This window comes from Chlamydotis macqueenii, chromosome 5, assembly GCF_036417535.1.
Source record: "Chlamydotis macqueenii isolate bChlMac1 chromosome 5, bChlMac1.mat, whole genome shotgun sequence".
Classification (NCBI taxonomy): domain Eukaryota; kingdom Metazoa; phylum Chordata; class Aves; order Otidiformes; family Otididae; genus Chlamydotis; species Chlamydotis macqueenii.
This window is the reverse complement of record NC_141560.1, coordinates 24,695,868-24,713,765: the sequence shown is the minus strand read 5'-3', so window position 1 is coordinate 24,713,765 and position 17,898 is coordinate 24,695,868. Positions and strand designations below refer to the sequence as shown.

At 44.5% G+C, this 17,898-nt stretch overlaps 1 protein-coding gene across 6 annotated transcripts in view; it reads left to right on the top strand.

Annotated features, from left to right (window-relative positions):
- The first annotated feature begins 8,178 nt into the window (after positions 1-8,178).
- Positions 8,179-17,898, top strand: part of ADCK1 (aarF domain containing kinase 1) — a 79,680-nt gene continuing 69,960 nt past the window's right edge. For 2 of the 6 annotated variants that reach the window (XM_086748933.1, XM_086748929.1), the window contains exons 1-3: positions 8,180-8,207; positions 11,061-11,198; positions 15,592-15,675. In XM_086748933.1, coding sequence (XP_086605059.1) covers positions 11,073-11,198; positions 15,592-15,675 — 210 coding nt within the window. In that variant the 5' untranslated portion in view covers positions 8,180-8,207; positions 11,061-11,072. Of the gene's footprint in view, positions 8,208-11,057; positions 11,199-11,422; positions 11,542-11,862; positions 12,049-15,591; positions 15,676-17,898 lie in introns of those variants that run through there. The other 4 variants (XM_086748935.1, XM_086748930.1, XM_086748931.1 and 1 more) reach the window with 4 other exon arrangements.

Here is a 17,898-nt window from a genome sequence, read left to right as displayed (position 1 = left end):
GGGAAAAATATTTCCCAGAGAATTGTGGTGGGAACTGGGTGGAGCTTTAGATGGATAAGTTGCTATTTGTTTTGAAGTGGTGGTATATGGCACCATATATTAAAGAAAATTAGTTATTAAATAGTAACTGCTATAATTATGTTAGCATCTAGTGAATCAAAGGGAGAAGAGTCCCACTGTGCTAGGCATGGTTCATCTAGAAGAGAAACAGAAGCTGGCTAGAGAAGAAAAGGGTAGAAGGATTAAGAAACAAATAGTTTTTATTAGAAATAAAAAAAAATATATACCGTATGAGGCAGGAAGACTATAAGGCAGACAAAATTATCTGTCTTGCAGTCTTCTAGTCGTTTTGTCTGTTTTATCATCTTCTGATCTGCAGGATAGCCTCATCCTGCAGCCTAAATTAATCTGCTACAATTTCTAGGATGGGGGAGATTTGCAGGAGGGTAAGGACAAGCCTGTTGCAGTCCTTCTGTGACAAAACTCTCACCGTCTCCAGTGGGAATCAGACTTTGGTTTTGCATTGTGGTGACAGCAGCTCTGTCATCACCTCTGTGAATGACACATACTTCCCCTTCTCTCTGAGACAGCTGGCCTCTTATGAGCATTTTAGACAAAGCTAAAGATACAAGACTTTGACATGTATCGTTTATCAATAATTTTCCTGGGCAAAACTCATCCGTCATCTCTCCTGCCCATTTCTGTCAGTCATTTAGCAACAGAATTGCTGTTGTCACATCTGGCAATATTGCCTCCTGATTCAGGAGCCTCCTTTAGCCATCAGAAGTTGCTGAGGTCTCTGTCTGCAGCTGTTACACTAGCCGCAGCTGAAAAATTATCTTTTCTCCCTCCTACTTTTATGTTTCTCCTTCTTCCTTTGCTGTGATGCGTTATTTAATGCTGTATGGTAACTACACAACTTTGTGAGCTATTTCATGGTTTACATGACAGCCACAGTACAAAATTGTTGTTAGAAGGCAAAATTGTAGTTGAGTAATATGCTTCATCTCCTGCGCTAGGGAGATGCTCATTTGGTTTCCTCAGTCTCATGGCTTGTTCTTAGAACTGTGCAGTTGCTTTCTCTTTGCAGAGCGAGCTGTTTGTGCTTGCAGATGTTTATAGCTAGCTTGCTATAAGCAACACCAGTTCTTTTTAATACCTCATTTTCATCCCCTTGAGCCTCTTTCTTTTAATTTTTTTTTTGGTTTAATTTTGATGTCTGAGTTGGCTAATTTTGAGTTTGTGAATATGTAAGGGGACCATATGGTACAAAGGGGCTGTACCAGCTTATTCAAAACCATATGGCTCTGTAAACATATCACAGTCTTTTATGCACGTGCTGCTAAGCCAGCTGTGAATAACTTCGTGTCCCGGCCTTGCATTACCTATCATGCATCAAACCTAGAAAATGCTTACATACATGGTTTAACTGGTCAAAAATGTTTACTGTGATTAAAAAAAAAAAGTTTAGAAGAACTCAAAAACTGTGGGAAGCTTGGAAAGTTTGAATCTTTTTCAACATTTTAAAAATAGACCATTCAAACTTTGGTGTAAAACAATGTTGCCCAAATATATGTGGAATGTATTTACTTTTTTTGCAAGTGGGAAAATTTTTTAGACCAGAATGTGTTTAATTTCTGATCTAATACTTTTTTTTTTCCACCTAGAATTATATTTTTATTTGTTTGTGTTTTTTTTTTTTCCAATTTCCTTCTTGAAGTGAGAAAACAATTTAGTTTTTGTGTTAGGTTAGCCACCAGACCAAATAAATACTTTATTTCCATAGTTGTCCTTGAACCTGACCTGGTACACCTCCCATTACTTCTGCCTTCTGCTTCTCACGGTGTTTTAATTAAAGAATTAGTGCTGTGCAATACCTGAAGACGTATGCTACGTGGGTGGAGATCCAGGAGGTTTGTAAGAGAAAAGCAGCTTAGCATGAATTTCTTGTGCTACGAAGCAACAAAACACCTCGTGCAGCCTGTGGATGTAGAAGTAGGGGCATAGTGAACTGTAGAGGGACTCCATGTTACCCTCGTGTTCAAGTTTTCAAAACAATCTGGACGATTGAAGAGAATTAGAAGATGGTAAGGATAATACAAAGCTAGTGTTAATAGGAAGTGTAGGGGAAATAAAACAAGTAAACTTGTTTAGTGGTGAACTTTTAAGGGGTAAATGTTATATTCCCAGATTAGAATGAGGTAAACTCCATTTATCTGTACTTACTGTCAATTACATTACAAGGACAAATTATTTGAGTGAGCAAATTAAAAGATTTAGCATGTTTTGCTCATTATAAAAAGACTGAGAAGAGACTTGATCATTACATATGTGTACCTGTACAAGTTAGACGTGCAAGATCTGAAAGTACTCTTTAATCTCATAGAGGAAGGCAAAACAAGAACGAGTGACTGGAAGTGAAATGAAGGAAATTCAAAAGATAAATTAAGCAGAAATATTTAACAATGAGAGTGATTAACCTTTGGAAAGCTGTAGGGAGTGCTCACTTTTCCATCCCTTGTTATCTTCTAATCAAAGCTGAAGTCTCTTGAGAAGAGACGCTTTCATTAGTACAAGCCTGAGCAACCAGGGACCATAAAGGAACAGCTAGGTGAGACTTAATGTCCCACAGTGTATACAGCAGCAGAGAAGAAAAGTTCATATTCTCTTCTGGGTCTGTGAATTGATAACCTGTGTGCATCTTCATGTATCTCCTAGATCTGGACTTTTTCTGAACCAGACCTGGTAGTGGTTCAAAGATGCCAGCTGTGGCAGAGCTTTGGTAAGAGGAAACATTAGGCAAGGAATGGTTCTGAGCTCCTTAAACACATTTTCCCGAAATATAAATCTGTCTCTAAAAAGGAAGGATGAGTTCCTTTTTAATTTTACCATGATCTTTTTTTGCTTAATATTTCTGGACAATGACACTGTTAGGTCTCCATATACATCACTTTTCACAAGCCCACCAAAATGATCCTCTGTTTGGTGAGTAAGGAGTTCAGGTTCTGCAGAGGGCAAGAGGCAATCTTTGGCATGGCTGCCAGCAGGGGCAATTTTGTTTTGCTGCGAATACCACAACTGGTTTTGGGAACACATTTCTGATGCATTCCAAAGAGTCTTTTGGGGTAGATTTAGGCTGTTAAATCCTCTGCATCTTTTTTTATCTACTTCAGCACTTTTCACATTTGCAAATGCAGAATTAAATGGTTTGTGAAATATCTTGTAACAAATGAAGATGACAATACAAAGTAATGGAATAAGCTATTGTTAATATCAGATATCTGTATGCCTAACAGTCACTGCACATTGTGGGATAAAAATGATCAAAATAAATGACACTTCTTAACTCAAGGGATAAATTATGCCACAGGTAAGATGCTAAACAGTGAAAAGAAGAGATTTACCTAGATGGAAAGGTTCAGCCACATCAGCAACCCCTGCATTTCACATTCCCTTAGGGCTTACAGGCAGCATTCAGAAGGAATAATTATAGCTAGGGGGAAAAGATCAGAAGGTCTATTAGTGCTTTTGTGAAAACTTTTAAATTCTTCAAGCCATGTCTGCATTACCTGGAATGACTGAAGGGGAGGCTGGTTTAATTTCTATTATTTTTTATACTTTGTAAAAAAGTAAACTTTGCCAGACAGGCAAAAATCATCTCATGTACTTCTGTAACCCCTTCCAGACTCCCAGGTTTTTTGCAAATGTTCTTCTGGAAACATTCCGCTCCAGGCTGATAAACAACTTTTAACAAAGGATGTGGTGGCCCACTGACACTTCCCAACAAACTGCAAGAACTGGAGTATCCTTTAGCCACCAACAGTTTCAGCAAACAAAGTGATGGCGATTTTTTTTTTGCCAACAGAAGTTATAAGAGGGAGGTATGAAGGTGGCATGTGATTGTCTAGCCAGATACTGGGCAACAAAGTCAAGCAGAGGCCTTGAATGAACAAAATACTAGCAGAAGTAGATTTTGCAGCTCACCTGTCTGAGCAGCACATCTCTTTCTGTTGTCACATTCAGACATTGGTCACTACTGACTCGAAGGCACTGCCTGACCTGGGGCAATGGGCACATTTATTTTGAGAACTGTCTTATCCAAATATTGGCGCTGTACAGTATGATTGGTAAGAAGATCCTATTCTAAAATTGGATGGCTCCCAGAGTCAACTCTGAACTTTCCATTGCTGATAGAAAGACAAAATCTGCCAATCTCCATTTTAAGTTGGACCAAGAAGGTGGGTGGTTTTGGCCTAGTGGGAGACCTCTGGAGTATGTTAAGCTCTTTTCTGGAATTAGCTACACTTAGGTTATTTTGCTTCCTATCTTTCGTGTTGATTTACTCATCTATCAACTCTTATACAGAGGTACTTGTAATATGTCTTCTGGTGACCTGAATTAACTAGAAAAGAATCAGAAAATATTTCTTAACTATAGACCTCCAGCAGCAGAGATCCCACTAGCCAGATCTTCAACTTGTATAAATTGGCCTTGCTACAGTGACTTTTAGAGCTGAACTTGTTTAGAACTGCAGAAGATGGATCTGCCTCAGTATTTCTGTTGCTGACCATCCACAGAATGGGAGGACATACCAGGAGAGTGAGGAAGGATCTGCTGGATCAAACAGTTCTTCCCACTGCACCGGTAGCAATTTCTCCCCATACCTTTCCACGTCTCCTTGTTAAGCTAGTTCGCTGGGTCCATGAAATCATAGGATCACCTGCTTTCTGGGACTGTTTTGATCTCTTTTCCCATGCCTCCTCCTGTACATGAGCAACGTCTGGTATCAGTGACACTTTCCAGATAGCTTTCCATGGTATTCATCAAAGGGAATCTAAAAAAAAAAGGTTGATTCCCAGTAGGAAGAGCTGGTACTGACCTCTGTCCTCTGTTCAGGCAGTCTGACTGCTCTTCCCGCTCTGGTGCTTGGGACAGAGAGGCCTGAGCCTTTGGGCTTGTTTCTGCATTTCATGAGATTCACACTTGGGATGCAAATGTCTTCAGTAAGAATGAAAAGGAAACGCTTTTCACTTTTCATCTTTCACAGCAATTTAGGGTAATCTGAGATTTAATTTATTCACCAGTTGAAAGGGAAAGGGAAATCAAGCCAGCATCTTTCTTTCGAGCCAAACTCTTTCTTGTGTACCCCCCATGCAGGCTCACACAAAAGAGCTCTGATCACTCTAACTAGGTGCTTGTTCTAATTATAGAAAGATTTAGCATTTCTTACATAATTGCCCACTGCACATCGGCACACAGCATTGTTATACTACAAAAGCTTCTTTTTTTCCTCCCCTCTCCGCAGCAGACCCAGCGTCAGCCTGTTTAACTGCAAGCTGCAAGGAACAGAATTAATCTGAAGCAACCTCCCATGGCTTTTCCAGGAGAGGCCAGCAAAAATCAGATACTGACCCGCTCCTTTTGCTGGGAGCTTTGCCAACACGTATGATCTAAAGGTTAAGGCAGGGAATTGATAGCCTGGGCCACAGTCTTAAGCATCCTGGATAGAAGCAGTGCGCTGTGATCAGGAATCAGTGGCTGTGCTGAGGTTACAGTCTCTACTTCAGATTTTTATATGCAGTAGCACAGTAGCTTTGAATGGATGCCTCGCTATTATGCCCAGTGTCAACCTCAGCCATAGAGGTCGTGAATTTGCAAACACAAAAATCTATAGCGAAACTGCCACAGGCTGTAATAGGTACAAGAGTAGATCTTTTCCCCATATTTCTAAGTTTATTTTATTCTGTGATTCAGAATGGTTACTTCATGTTCAGCCTGCACTCATTTATCTCTCATTTTCTCAGTAGTACATCACATGCATACCTCCCTCACTTTTAATTTTCTTCCTCCTTTAACATCACCCTCTAAGCTGTAAAACTTCCTTCCAACAAATAGTCTTTCCTACACAATTTGTAATGGTCCAAGACTAAGCTAGGATGCTTCACTGCACCCCATCAGTTCAAAAGCTCCCATCTTTCCAAGAAGAGGAAGAAATTTATAGGATTGTAGCCAGCTTTGCCATCATACGGCTGATGCAGCCACTGGCCACGTGGGCCCTGTGGGCCCTGTATCCTCAATGTGCTGGCAGGGTGATCACCCTTCACTCTGCCCTTTGTAACTTGTAGCTGCTTTGTTGGGAAGCCCACCTTGTGCAGGCATTTATGGTAATGTCTGCCGCAGGGGACAAGTAGGGAAAACAAAACTGAAATGAAGCCAGATGGAAACAAAAGGGGCATCCAGAAAATATTTCAAATATTATTTTGATCTTTTAGGAAAACCTTTAATATACCACTGTCCCACAGTCAGGGAGAAGGTGGACAAGTTATCTTCACAGCACTTTCGGCAGGGGCTTGGATTAAAATCTTGGCCACGCTGGAAGAGAGGCTGGTCATCAGGATCCTTCCTTTAGCACAGTGTCATGGTTTATTACTCCTCTTCTACAAGCTGAGATCTTTTGCTTCATTATCTCAGTGCTTCTAGATCCCTTTTTGCCCTAGCTCTACCTTTTTGGGTGCAACTGTGTCCCTGCAAATATGAATGGAAGCACAGTGTGGTGATGCTTTCCTGCATTTGTTTCAGTGTTTCCTGAATCCTGCTGGAAACTTTAACTCTCAAAGAATTACAAAGATTTTTTGGGTCTCATTCTGGTTTTGGTCTCCAGCATCCTTTCAATGTATTAAGGAATAATTACAGTAGTAACTCTGTCCCAAATAGTTACAGTTTTCCACTATGGGTTCTCTGGTGTTGTTGAATTGCAGGTTCTCTTTATCAGAAGGATATTGACTGGAAAACAACACAGAATTTCCTTCTTTTCACAATAGGAGAAAAGTTCAACCAGAAATGCTAAGTTTCAAGTGAGTGACTATCAAACCAGATATTTGCTCCAGGGAATATGAATGTGTTACAATATTTATGGTGACTCAGCAACATTTTTTCATTCTCTGCTTTGTTCTTTCTCTCTTTTGTAATAATCTATATTTCAAGAAGACTTTGGTGAAGATATTCGTTTTGCATTGAACCTTGAATACAATAAAATTTATTATAATTTCTATTTCTTATAGTAAGGAGCTAAAGGTTAGCTGTGGGGAAAGCTTTTTTTTTTCATTCTGCAGTTATTTTCCTTGTTGCCAACAGCTCAAACACAGTTGCTGTGCTGGATCATTCTCTTGGACAGAGAGCAGCAGTTTCTGAGGTACTTATGATACACATCTCTTTGGCCTTTGGACTATTACCTTAAATATAAGCTGATATTTGGCAGCCATTTATGCATTTCACCAAATCTTAAAAACTAAGTATAGCTGCATAATTTACATTGTCAGTTTACGCTGCTTGAGGATCTGACTGCATGATGGACAGCATTTTTTTTTGTCTTCAACAGGAGCAGGACAGAAGTGTTCACTACTATTGCCAGAAGCCCTCCGGTGAGAGCGCAGCATTGGGAACAGACACGGCGTGGCCAGCCCGTGGGTTACGGCTGCGGAGGTGGCTCTGCTCACACCTGGTCCTGACGTGTTGCAGTAGCCGGACTCTCAAGGTAAAAGATTCGTGGCTCCTTGGCCAAGCCCACACCCTTCACTAAAGAGCAGTTCTGATTCCTAGTCAGTAAAAGCATCAGTGCCCCTCCAGCGCTTCTTGTACGTGCAGAAAGGGAATGCCCTCATATCCAAATTTGGTATTTCTACCCTCTCCCATGACTTCTGATGCATATTTATGTATATGCCCATACATATATACATATCTTCTCCCTGCTGCGGGTCTTTCAGTGAGCAAACATTGAAAAACAATTAAAATATTATAAAGTTTCAGATTGTTTTTTAAAAGCGCAGAAGATGCTGTGGGCACCTGTGCCAGGCTGAGAGCCCGGCTGATAAAACGGAGACTGTTACCCCGTTGTACACTGACCCAGAGGGTGCTGCCCGCCCACCTCCTCCTCTGTAGCTGCGAGGGGAAGCGGGGCGCACCCCCGCAGCCAGGCCTGAGGCGTCGGAGCAGCCCCGGGAGCCGCCGCTACTCCTCGCCCCACCGCCGCTCCCCGGTGGGCTCGCCCAGGGGCCGCCCCTCGCAGTCCCGACGCACCCCGGCAGGCTGCAGCTGGAGACTACATTTCCCAGCATGCTGCGCGGGACAGGACCGTACCATGTGCGAGGCGGAGGGGGAGCAGGCGGCGGGGCGCGCGGAAGTTGAAGTGCCGCGGTGCCGGCGAGGCGGTAAGTGCTGGCTCTGTGCGCCGGCGGAGGGGCCGGTGTGGTGCTGGAGGCTGCGGGGCGTCCCGTGGTGAAAGACCCGAACCCTCGCTGCCCTCCCACCCGCTTGTGGCTTTGGGCGCCTCGGCTCTTTTGGCCCCTCCGCACCCCGGCACGGACGCAGGCCCCGGGGGCGGAGGCCCGTTTGCCGCAGGGCTCGGCGGGGCCGGGTGGTTTGTGAAGGCGGGGGCGGCCTGGGGCGGGAAGCAGGGCAGGGGAGGCCTGGCCTGGCCTGGCCTGGCCTGGCCTGGCCTGAGGGAGAGCCGAAAGCAGCCGGAGCCGGCCCCTCGCGTCCTTCACGGGGAGACGTCGGGCCGCGCTGCTGCTCGGAGGGCGACTCGGCCCCGTTGGGGCTTTGCCGTGGCCCTCGGGGGTGGTGGGCAGCGCGGCCTGGGGCTCGAGGGAGCCACTGGGAGAAAAACCGGTCACCTCCGGCCCGGCCCGGCTCCCTGGAGCGGGGCGAGGAGGGGCACGGCGCCCGGCTGCGGGGGAAGGGCGCCGGGGCTGGGCCAAGTCGTGTGGAAGTGAAAAGCCAGCTCGGCGAGGCGAAGGGGGAGCGGGAGGTGATTGATCGAGGCGGGCCGTAATGAGGAGAGGCGGCGAGATCGTGAGGCGCATTTCACAGCTGACAGGGTCTTTGAGGTGCCCCCAGGGGTGTTGTAATGGCTCATTTACATGGAAAAGGCTCCTCCACACCTTATGCAAAATCTTTGAAATACAATTGATTTCTGGCAATTCCATTTCTGTACCTTATACTGGAGGGGTTTTAATTCTTCTGTTTTTATGGGTACAACGCGTTAAGCATGAAAGCAGGAACTTGGTTGCTGAAGAGCTCAGCTGCTCTGCCTGTTTATTTGCTGCCTAAAGTTCCCATCTTCTGTTTGTGACGTACAGCTGGCGGGTACGGCAGTAGATATGATGTCACGAACTGCAGATTGTAGCTTCAGGTAGGAATAAGATGTGAGAACAGATGGACTTGCATCCTACTTTCAAGCAAATGTTCTTTTAGTAATAAAGAAGGTGAAGGAAAAAATAATGAAAAAGAGAGGCGTATTTTCTGTGTTAAAAATTTTCACTGTTTGCACCTTTCACTTTCCAATAAATGAAGTTTTCCAAAACACACAAGGAGCAGAAATTGTTTAATTAAAACACTGCAGAAAATGTTTTTTGAAGGTGACTGAGGGTACAAGAGATTTTTGTATATAAGAGATCAGTCCTTCTGGAAGAACCCCCCAAATCTCATTTCAGTGAGACAGGGGGAGAAGGGCAGCTTTTTTGCGGGGGGAAGCGTGTGTTCATTTGTCTGCAAAGGGCCAGATGTATTTTTTCTTGCGTTTGGTCGTGGGTGCTGATCAGCCAGCTACACCTTCTGATAGGAGAAAGAGCTGGGGTGCAGCAGGCAGTTCTGACTGGCCCTCAGAATGTATCTCGACTCTTCTGCCTCAAAGTTACCTAGAGCTTGTAAGGAAAATTTAGCTGAGGTTCATGTACAGAGGTCTCTTGTGCTCTATTAGCCTATTTCCCCGATTGTGTTCTTGTGAACGGTTTTTGAAAGGCTTGACCTGTGTCGCTGCCCATGCTTTTTGGTTACAAGGCTTCCAAGATAAAAGGCATGAGCCGGACTGACCCTGCTAAAGGTTCACAGAGAGAAGCAGGAAAGTTTCTCAATCAAGTCTAAGAGTAGGAGGATTAGTGGACTCCATCTTGATGGGATAAAAGGCCGTGCTCTGTCAAGGGTGCTCTTGAGTGCTTGCAGAGTAGGTGGACTGTGCCTCTTGATTCATGGTGTAAGCAGAAATAACGGTCAAAGATATTTTCTATCCAGTACCAGCCAATGGGAAAGGAAAGAAAAATATATTTTTAGTTTTTGTTTTTCAGGTCTGAATCCTCTAAAGTGACACAAAGGATCATAATATGTATACCATATGTAATGAATTACATGATTACAGTACTTTCTATACTGCAAGCAGTGCTTAGTGTGGGAAATGCATTCATTCCCCATCCTTGTCTTCCAGAGGAAAAGTGGGTGAGAAGAGAAATACCTCACCGCAGGCCTGTGCTGGGCCTGTGACAGAGCCAGGATTAGACTGTTGATTCTTGCAGATGTCCGTTCTGCTACTGCAGTCCCTGCCTGGCATTTGAATGGCACTGTAGTGATGAGAAAGCAAGTAGCACTTGGTCACTCTGATCAGGTCCCCCATCCCCTGCGTTGTATGCGTCTGTCTGCCACTGGCTGCTGGAGTTGCACGCAGCCTCCAGGGATGCATCGCCTCTTCTCCCACCATTCATCAGCAGTGAGGCACACTTTCGCAACTAGTCTGCCTGAGTTTCCAGCAAGTTTTGAGTGCTCTTGGAGTTGCAAGAGCTGTTTTTAAACCCTGCTTGTTTGTATCTCCTGTTATCCCCTTGCAATCTGCCTACGCTGTGATATCTTCAAAACATTTGCGGTGAAGAGGTGGTCTATTGCTGTGATCAGAATTGACTTTTGGTGAGTGCATGCTCCCTTGTCTCTGTCCACCTGTTGTTTCTCCTTGTAAAGCTTTTGGGACCATGAGCAATTGTTTTGTTGTGGTTGCCCAAGGTCTAGTAGCACTGTGAGATACTTCTGGGTTTGTGGCCCATAGACGCTATTGAGTTAGAAACAGCAGTGCAGTCAGAGCTGCGTGATCACTTGAGCTCTTGGCTGGTGGCAGTGCTAGCAATGCATCATTAGCAAAGGAGCAATTAAAACTTGGATTGTCAGGTCCCTTGGGGCTGTAGGCATCGGATCACTACATCCTTTTCAGGTGTTACAGTTGTTGTTTTGTGTGTCAGCAGGGTTCATCAGTCATGGCACGAAGAGCTTTGAAACTTGCCTCGCTGGCGGCAGCCACTTCTGGCATCTATCTGTATGGCAACAAGTTCCTGGATCCCAATGATTTTGGAGTTGTTCGTGTGGGCCGAGCCATTGCCACAGTAAGTTTCATCCTGGTAATATGCAGAAGATTCCTAAGTGGGCGGGAGAGTTGGAGTTCACAAGAACTTAGGATTTCCTGCATTCCCTGTCTGCATTTCTGGTTGACAGCTGGCTCCAGGAGTCAGAAGGTCAATAGGGAGCTCTTCAAGTTGTTGACACAGTGGGGAGAAAAGAGGTGAAATCACAGAAGGAATAAAGCTGTTTGCACATTATGGAAGAAAGAGACAGAGATACTGGGCTGCAGAGAACTGTCTCTTTCCCTGGATAGGGTGGGACCTTCAGAGCAAGGTCTCGCTTTGGGCCCACGTCTTCATCAGCCACCCGTCAAGGTCAGTCACCCAGGTACAGTATCCTGCTGCCTTTAACAGTGACCTAGTTCAAACCATCTTGTCTGCATTTGCCATTTTTTATATTGGAACATTTTGTTTTAAGGATCGTGGTGGCTATATTGATACGCTACAGCAGCCGTTGCACTGTGATCCTTAGTGTGAGAGATTTGGGGAGAGGAGGGCAGGTGATTTGAGTATCATTCTCAAAGCAAGGGTAAAGTGAGGATGGGAGATAATGTACTTCTGAGATTGGATTAATTTCCCGATTTGTAAAATAAATGCTCATCTGCCTAGCACCACCGCTATTTCACCCTTGTGTTGATCACCACTCCAGAAAACCCGAGAATGCCAGCCAAACAGGTTGCTGCCTTCTCCTTGAGGATTTTTCACTGATGAATCCATGAGCAGCCAGGAGCAAGGAGAGCAGACTCTGGAGGGGGTGTCAGTCTCCCTGTACCTCACTTACATTATACATCTGTCACTTCAGGCCACGATCTCCATCGTTTACAGACCCCCAGTGGTAAGCAGCTGTCTGTCTGCATATTCTATGACTTTTAAGCACTTCATTAATGAGTTTTACAGGGAGTCAGCTCCTGAGGGCAGATGCAATAAGAAACAAGCTCTGTAGGTTGGCTCAGGTGCTGTGCTGTTTATGCATGCAAGCTGCACCATGAACTATTGTGAAAAATGAGTGTTTATTTTGAAAGGATGAGAGCAGAAATACAAACTGTAATCTTTCCTTCTTAGCTAATAAGTGCTAAGCTTCTTGCTCTGTCCCTGGCCATAAGGCCGTGCTGCCTGGTGTCAGGAAGCAGCTCTCTCTGTTCTGCTGCACAGGAAACTGAAGCGTGGAGAGCTTATTGTGGCTGGAGAGGAATCTGCTATTCAGGCTGTTTGGGCTCTAGAGTCTGCCCTTGAGTTCTGTCTGCTTGACCAGTGTTTCTCAATCTTACTTAAGCCAGTGTTTTTTGGTTTTTTTTTTGTGTGTCTGTCTTCTGTTTAAGACAAAAATAAGTGAGAACTGTGCAGTTGGTCTGTGTTTTGAGTGACAGAAATCACTTTCCTGATTAATAGGAAGTAGGGGAAACCAGATTTTCTTTGCTTTAGATGCTGGTGAATCTAAAGACATGCTTGACTTTCATGTCTTCTGCCTTCTGGGAAGTCACGAGTCATGGGCTGTAAAGCACTTCACTGGCCCTGCTCTTAAATGTGTTAGAGAGTTCTGCACTCATAGCTGCAAGTGGTTGCCCCTAAAAATATGCTACCAGTGTTCTTTTTTCTATGGGTGATGGCAGCTTATGTTTATATCTGTGTGTCCATATACTATTCGAACACAAGTTCTCTATCTCTTGGAATTCTCTGTTCTCTCTATTGTATAGGACTGCGTATGGTTATATGTTGCTCCTTTAGTTCTGCTGCACCAGTGACCTTTGCCTTCTCGGGTTGGGGTCTGCTCCTTGTTGGAAAGGCAGAGGTAGCTCTCATCTGAGCACTGGCAGTCCAGACTGCTCTCATTCCTTAGCCATAGACTGAGTGAAGCCAATAGAGCAATTAGACATGCTCTTTTCTGTGAAGTTCAGCTTCTTGAGCTTGCTCGTTTTGTAAGTGAAAGATGAGACTCTGTAGCAAACAAGCGACTTTGGATATTGGCATGTACACGGACCTAAAGCGTCTGTCCTTCAATCTAGGCCTGCCACGGCTTCTTATCTGGATGCTTGATTCGATCGTTGGACCATAGCCAGGCAAAAGCAGACTGTAATTAAGAGGCTGTAATCCTTAAGAGCTAAGTTCAGCAGCAGTCACAAAAATTTAAGACAAGTTATGATGTGGCAAACAAAACAAAACAAAAGTCTGGAGTTCAAGAAACCTGACCTAGAACTACAGGACTCTGGACAGATTTCATCTGAGTTTGATTAGAAAGATTTGAGTCTGCTTGTATTTTAAGCATACTGGCTCGGTAGTCCTTTGCAGACTTTCCGAAGAAACTTGATGAAGTGCGCTAGCACTTAATCACATTTCTTCTTGAGCCTCCGTTTAGGGAACTGGCTCTTGCTTATGTGTGGGTAGACAGCTATTCAGAGGGAACATTGTACCATGACCTGGTGAGATCTGAGGACAGTTTAGGTGTGATGGAAGAGTGTAAGGTACTGAGAATTCATTGATTCAAAGTGGAAGCCCAAGTCTTTGGGACATCTAACACTGGACTGGATGCAAGATCAGTTAAAGAAGTAAATGGCATTTGTAAGGAGGAAGACTGGTTGATCTTGTAGATCTTTTTATGTCTCCAATATTCAGTCCCACACTGTAACATGAATGACAGCACTAGTCTTGGATGAGAACACAGTCAGTGCCCTGGGCAGCATCATGTTTCAGACAGTTTCTGTGTTCTGGTAAAATTAGAAACCTGGCAGAGCAGTTGTGCATTTGCCTTATTTCTTTGAGGGTATCCCGGTTCTTTTGGGTATGTGAAAGGAACATTCTGTGCAGTAGCTAGAATACATCTCAGACACTAGCAGGGATTTGGCAATGTCAGAGTTGCCTATCAGGATCATCATAATACTAATTTAGTGTTTAAGATTACGATGTAATTAGCAACCGCTTAATTAATTCCCTCTTCCTCTGTAATACAGGCCAATCTGTTAGCTGCTTCTTTTCAAGTTGGAGGTGATAATTACCCTCGTGGACCGTAGATAAAATAAGAACCAACTCAAGCCTTCATGCAAGGCTGATTTGAACCTCCCTCCACTTCAAAGTTGTTCTTTGAGGTTGGGAAGATGCTTTGAAAATTTTTCTTCTGAATGTAACTCTGTGCAGCTGTGCAGCTGCTGAGTTCACCGGGGGCAAGAGAGCCTGAGAAGCTCAATTTCCAATCTGGAAAACAGGAAATGTGAGAAACCTAACCCCCACAAGGAAGGAGTGTATCTGTCTGTAACTGGTTCCCAGATTGATCTCCTCTGATGCATCTCTGAGCTTTTGACCGTTTCCCTATTGTCAGTTCCAGCAACTTTATCTCAAACCAGATTTGGTCCCCTTGCCTTCTTGGCTTTCATGTTACATCAACAGTGCTTTATGCCCTTACTAGGTGTGTTTGCAGTGAAAGGGGACGGGGACTGTATCCTGTCCCAGAATGGGATGCTACCCCTTCAGTAGGGAGATTCAAGGAAATCCGACTTTAGGTCTGAGTTATGCAAATGATTCTTTACGGCAAGGCTCCTGACGTTCAAATGGCAGGTTAGTGGACAGGTTAATCTAGGTATACATTCTCTTCTCTCCTCCCAAGTAAACTTTATGAATGTGACCTGTATGTTTCTGTTCTGTTTGCTGACTAAGGAAAGAGAGGAACTTAGTTGTAGGATAAAATTGTGAAATACCCTAGATCCATTTTCAGAAATCATTAAGGAACTTAGGAATCTAAATCCATTGTCTGTGACTATGTCTAGCTAATAAGCTTTAGCTGGATCTCCATATTGTTGTTTTGTAATTGGATATTTGACCCTTTGGCCCTCTAGTCCTTTGTACAGTTAAATATACCCAAAAGTACCGCTGCTTGTGCTAACCAGTGAGCTTGTCTTCAGCTACTCTGCTCCCTGCTGAACCGTCTACTCAAACTGAGCTCACTGTGCACCAGTGTGGTTAGGCAGGTTGGAGGTGTGAAGATGAAGCGTGGGATAACTGGTGGGGCACAAACAGGGTCTTAGTGGTCTCTGTTACTAGTGCAGACCTTATTGTGGAAGCTGATGGAGAATGGGCGTCCGATGTGCAAGATGATGTACAGAGATTATAAAAATACTTCGAGCTTCTCAAATGGAAGATAGTATATGAGTGCCAAGTGTTGGTTATTTTTAGTACCTATATGTCAGGGAGGTGCCTGCACTGCTTTTTATACATGTTCATTGAAATTTAAATATTTGAATTGAATTTCTTATTAATTTTTTACTGTAAACACCACTGTGGAGCCAAAACTTTGGAACCTAAGCTACATGCATTCCCCCTAACAGAAGATTTGTTGTTGTGATCCAAGATAACTGTAGAGCTTGCTCAACATTTCTGGTTTCATTTGCAGACGGCAGTTATCAGCTATGACTACCTCACCTCCCTTCGGAGTGTCCCATACGGATCAGAGGAGTATGACTTCCTCAAATCACAGGTAGGTGATAGTGCTGGACTGCGTTCTTCGGAAACTGCAGGGCATGGATGTGTTGCCAAAGCAATTGCTGTAAAGCAAACCATTAAGCTGTCAGCTTAATAATAAGCCAATATACCTTCTACCAAACTGGTAACAGCAGAGGCAAATTGTGCTCCGTATTACGTAACATTCTTGCGAGAGCTGCATCACTCAGTGAAGAATATCCCTCAGCAAGAGTAGCCTCATGCAACTAGTGCTCACTTATGTCCCTTAGAGATTCAAGTTTTCACTGTATGGGGTAAGATGTGTTTGGGCTCTGTCACTGGTTCTCTGCTGCCTGGACTGCATGTGTGGGCGTCAGCTGTTGGGAGGGGACTGGCAGTGGTTTCTTAACCTGCTTATTGATCGGTAATGGTCATAACATGAAGGCTGAGGGATTTAAGTAAAAGGAGTGTGTTGGAGGGGAAATAATAGGGATGGATCAGGCTTGCAGATCTCTGAAGAAATCAGAACTGGGGAAAGAAAGGTACCTCTCATTGCAAAACATATTGTTGTGTTTTGATATCACTAATTAACATTAATAGAAAAAGCATTTCTAGTGAGAAGTAAGATAAGCTCCTCTGTTGCTCCTCTCAGTCCTGTGCTGCACGTTTCATTCCAGCCCACAGCCCTACAAGCTGTGGGTGACACTGAGTTTTAGTTGAATGCATATGGTGTACATAGCCAGAGTCTCTCTGCTATTTCAGCTCAGGGCCTCTTTGGAGAGGGAGGTATAGCTTGTGCCAAATTAGACCACTCTGCACAGTATGTTTGAAGTAAGGTCTTGAACCTCATTTTTCTTCTTCGTGCATGTAGGATTTAGGCCACTAGTGTGGTTGTAATGCATGGGACGGTGCTCTCCAGGGATTCTCCAAGCTGGAAATGGTGGTAGGCCAGGTAGAAATCAGTGGCATTGGACTCCAGCATGCTTTAGTATTCCTCTGGCAGAAAATCCACATCAGCAGCAGCAGTATGGTCATAGAGTATTTAGGATAGTTTGCAGAGAAGCTTCCCTGGGCTTGTTCTCGTCTTTTCCTGTCTAAAGATGCTGAGCTGTTCTGCTGTAGCTCCTCATCCCAGGTGAGTGTACTGATGCCCTGGCATAAACTGGAGATAGATGTGCTGGAGTCTGGAGCTTCACTTTCCATCTGCTCATGTCTCTGCCACATGCCTTTGAAACCTGTTTTGCAGAAGGGCTGCTTGTAGCTTACTTGAGCGATGCCCAAGTTATGGAGTTATCAGTGCTGTGGACGGCTTGTCATTTGGCAGCAGTTTGCAGCAGCCGTTGCGAATTCTTGACCTTTTGCCGTGTCTCTCCATGGCTTCATTAACCTCTGTCATGCAGGTTTTGATGGTTTGTCAGTTCATGCTCCAGGCAGCCAGAAAGGGCCTTGTTTGCTGGCGCTGCGCAGAGCTGTGCACTCCCTGCTTGGCAGCCAAGACTAGCTGAGTCAGCCTCTGCAGGTGGCAGTCATTTGCAAACGCAGCATGTCGGGTTGACACAAGAGGACTCTGTGGCGTGGCCAGCACGAGCCTTTGATTGACTGTGTGAAGAAGAATGAGCTGGGAGACGGAGAGGAGGAAGTAAGTGCAGACATAGCATGAGTTAGCGAAACTCATTGGCCTGTGGAGGTCTGTCCTGCTGTTGGCAGATGTTGTGGAGCGCCACCACTGAGCCTGATAGTGATATCCCTTGAGGGTTCCTCAGCAACATCCCTATAGTGCTTGTGTTGGCAGAGCATCAGCTTGGCAGAGGAGAATTTCTTGGGCCTGGGCACTTGCACGCCAAGCCATTTATCTCAGTGCAGGTCTAAGTGGATGGCAACCAAGTCTTTACCATCTTGCAGCTCTTTTAACACTGTGGGAGCTGATTTTGTTGGTGTCAGAGTGGCTCAGAATGACTTTTAAGAAGTTCCCCCATTGGAGTTCATACTAAAAGTGGCTAAGAGGATGTGAATGCACCTCCCAAGTAAGTGTTGCGTGTGAGAGATATTTATCCAGAGGTTGCTTCTACTTGCCTCTGTTCTGGATAGATCTCTGGTGCTCTCAGCCACTCACTGTACTCTCTTGGCTTTCTGTCGTTCCAGTGAGGCCAGCTTAACCTCCTCTTCATATACTAAGAGTTTGGAATTTTATTTTAAGCATGCATATGAATTGGTTACTGATTTCCAGCCTCATTTTTGGTGCTGTGCTTAGAATGGAGCT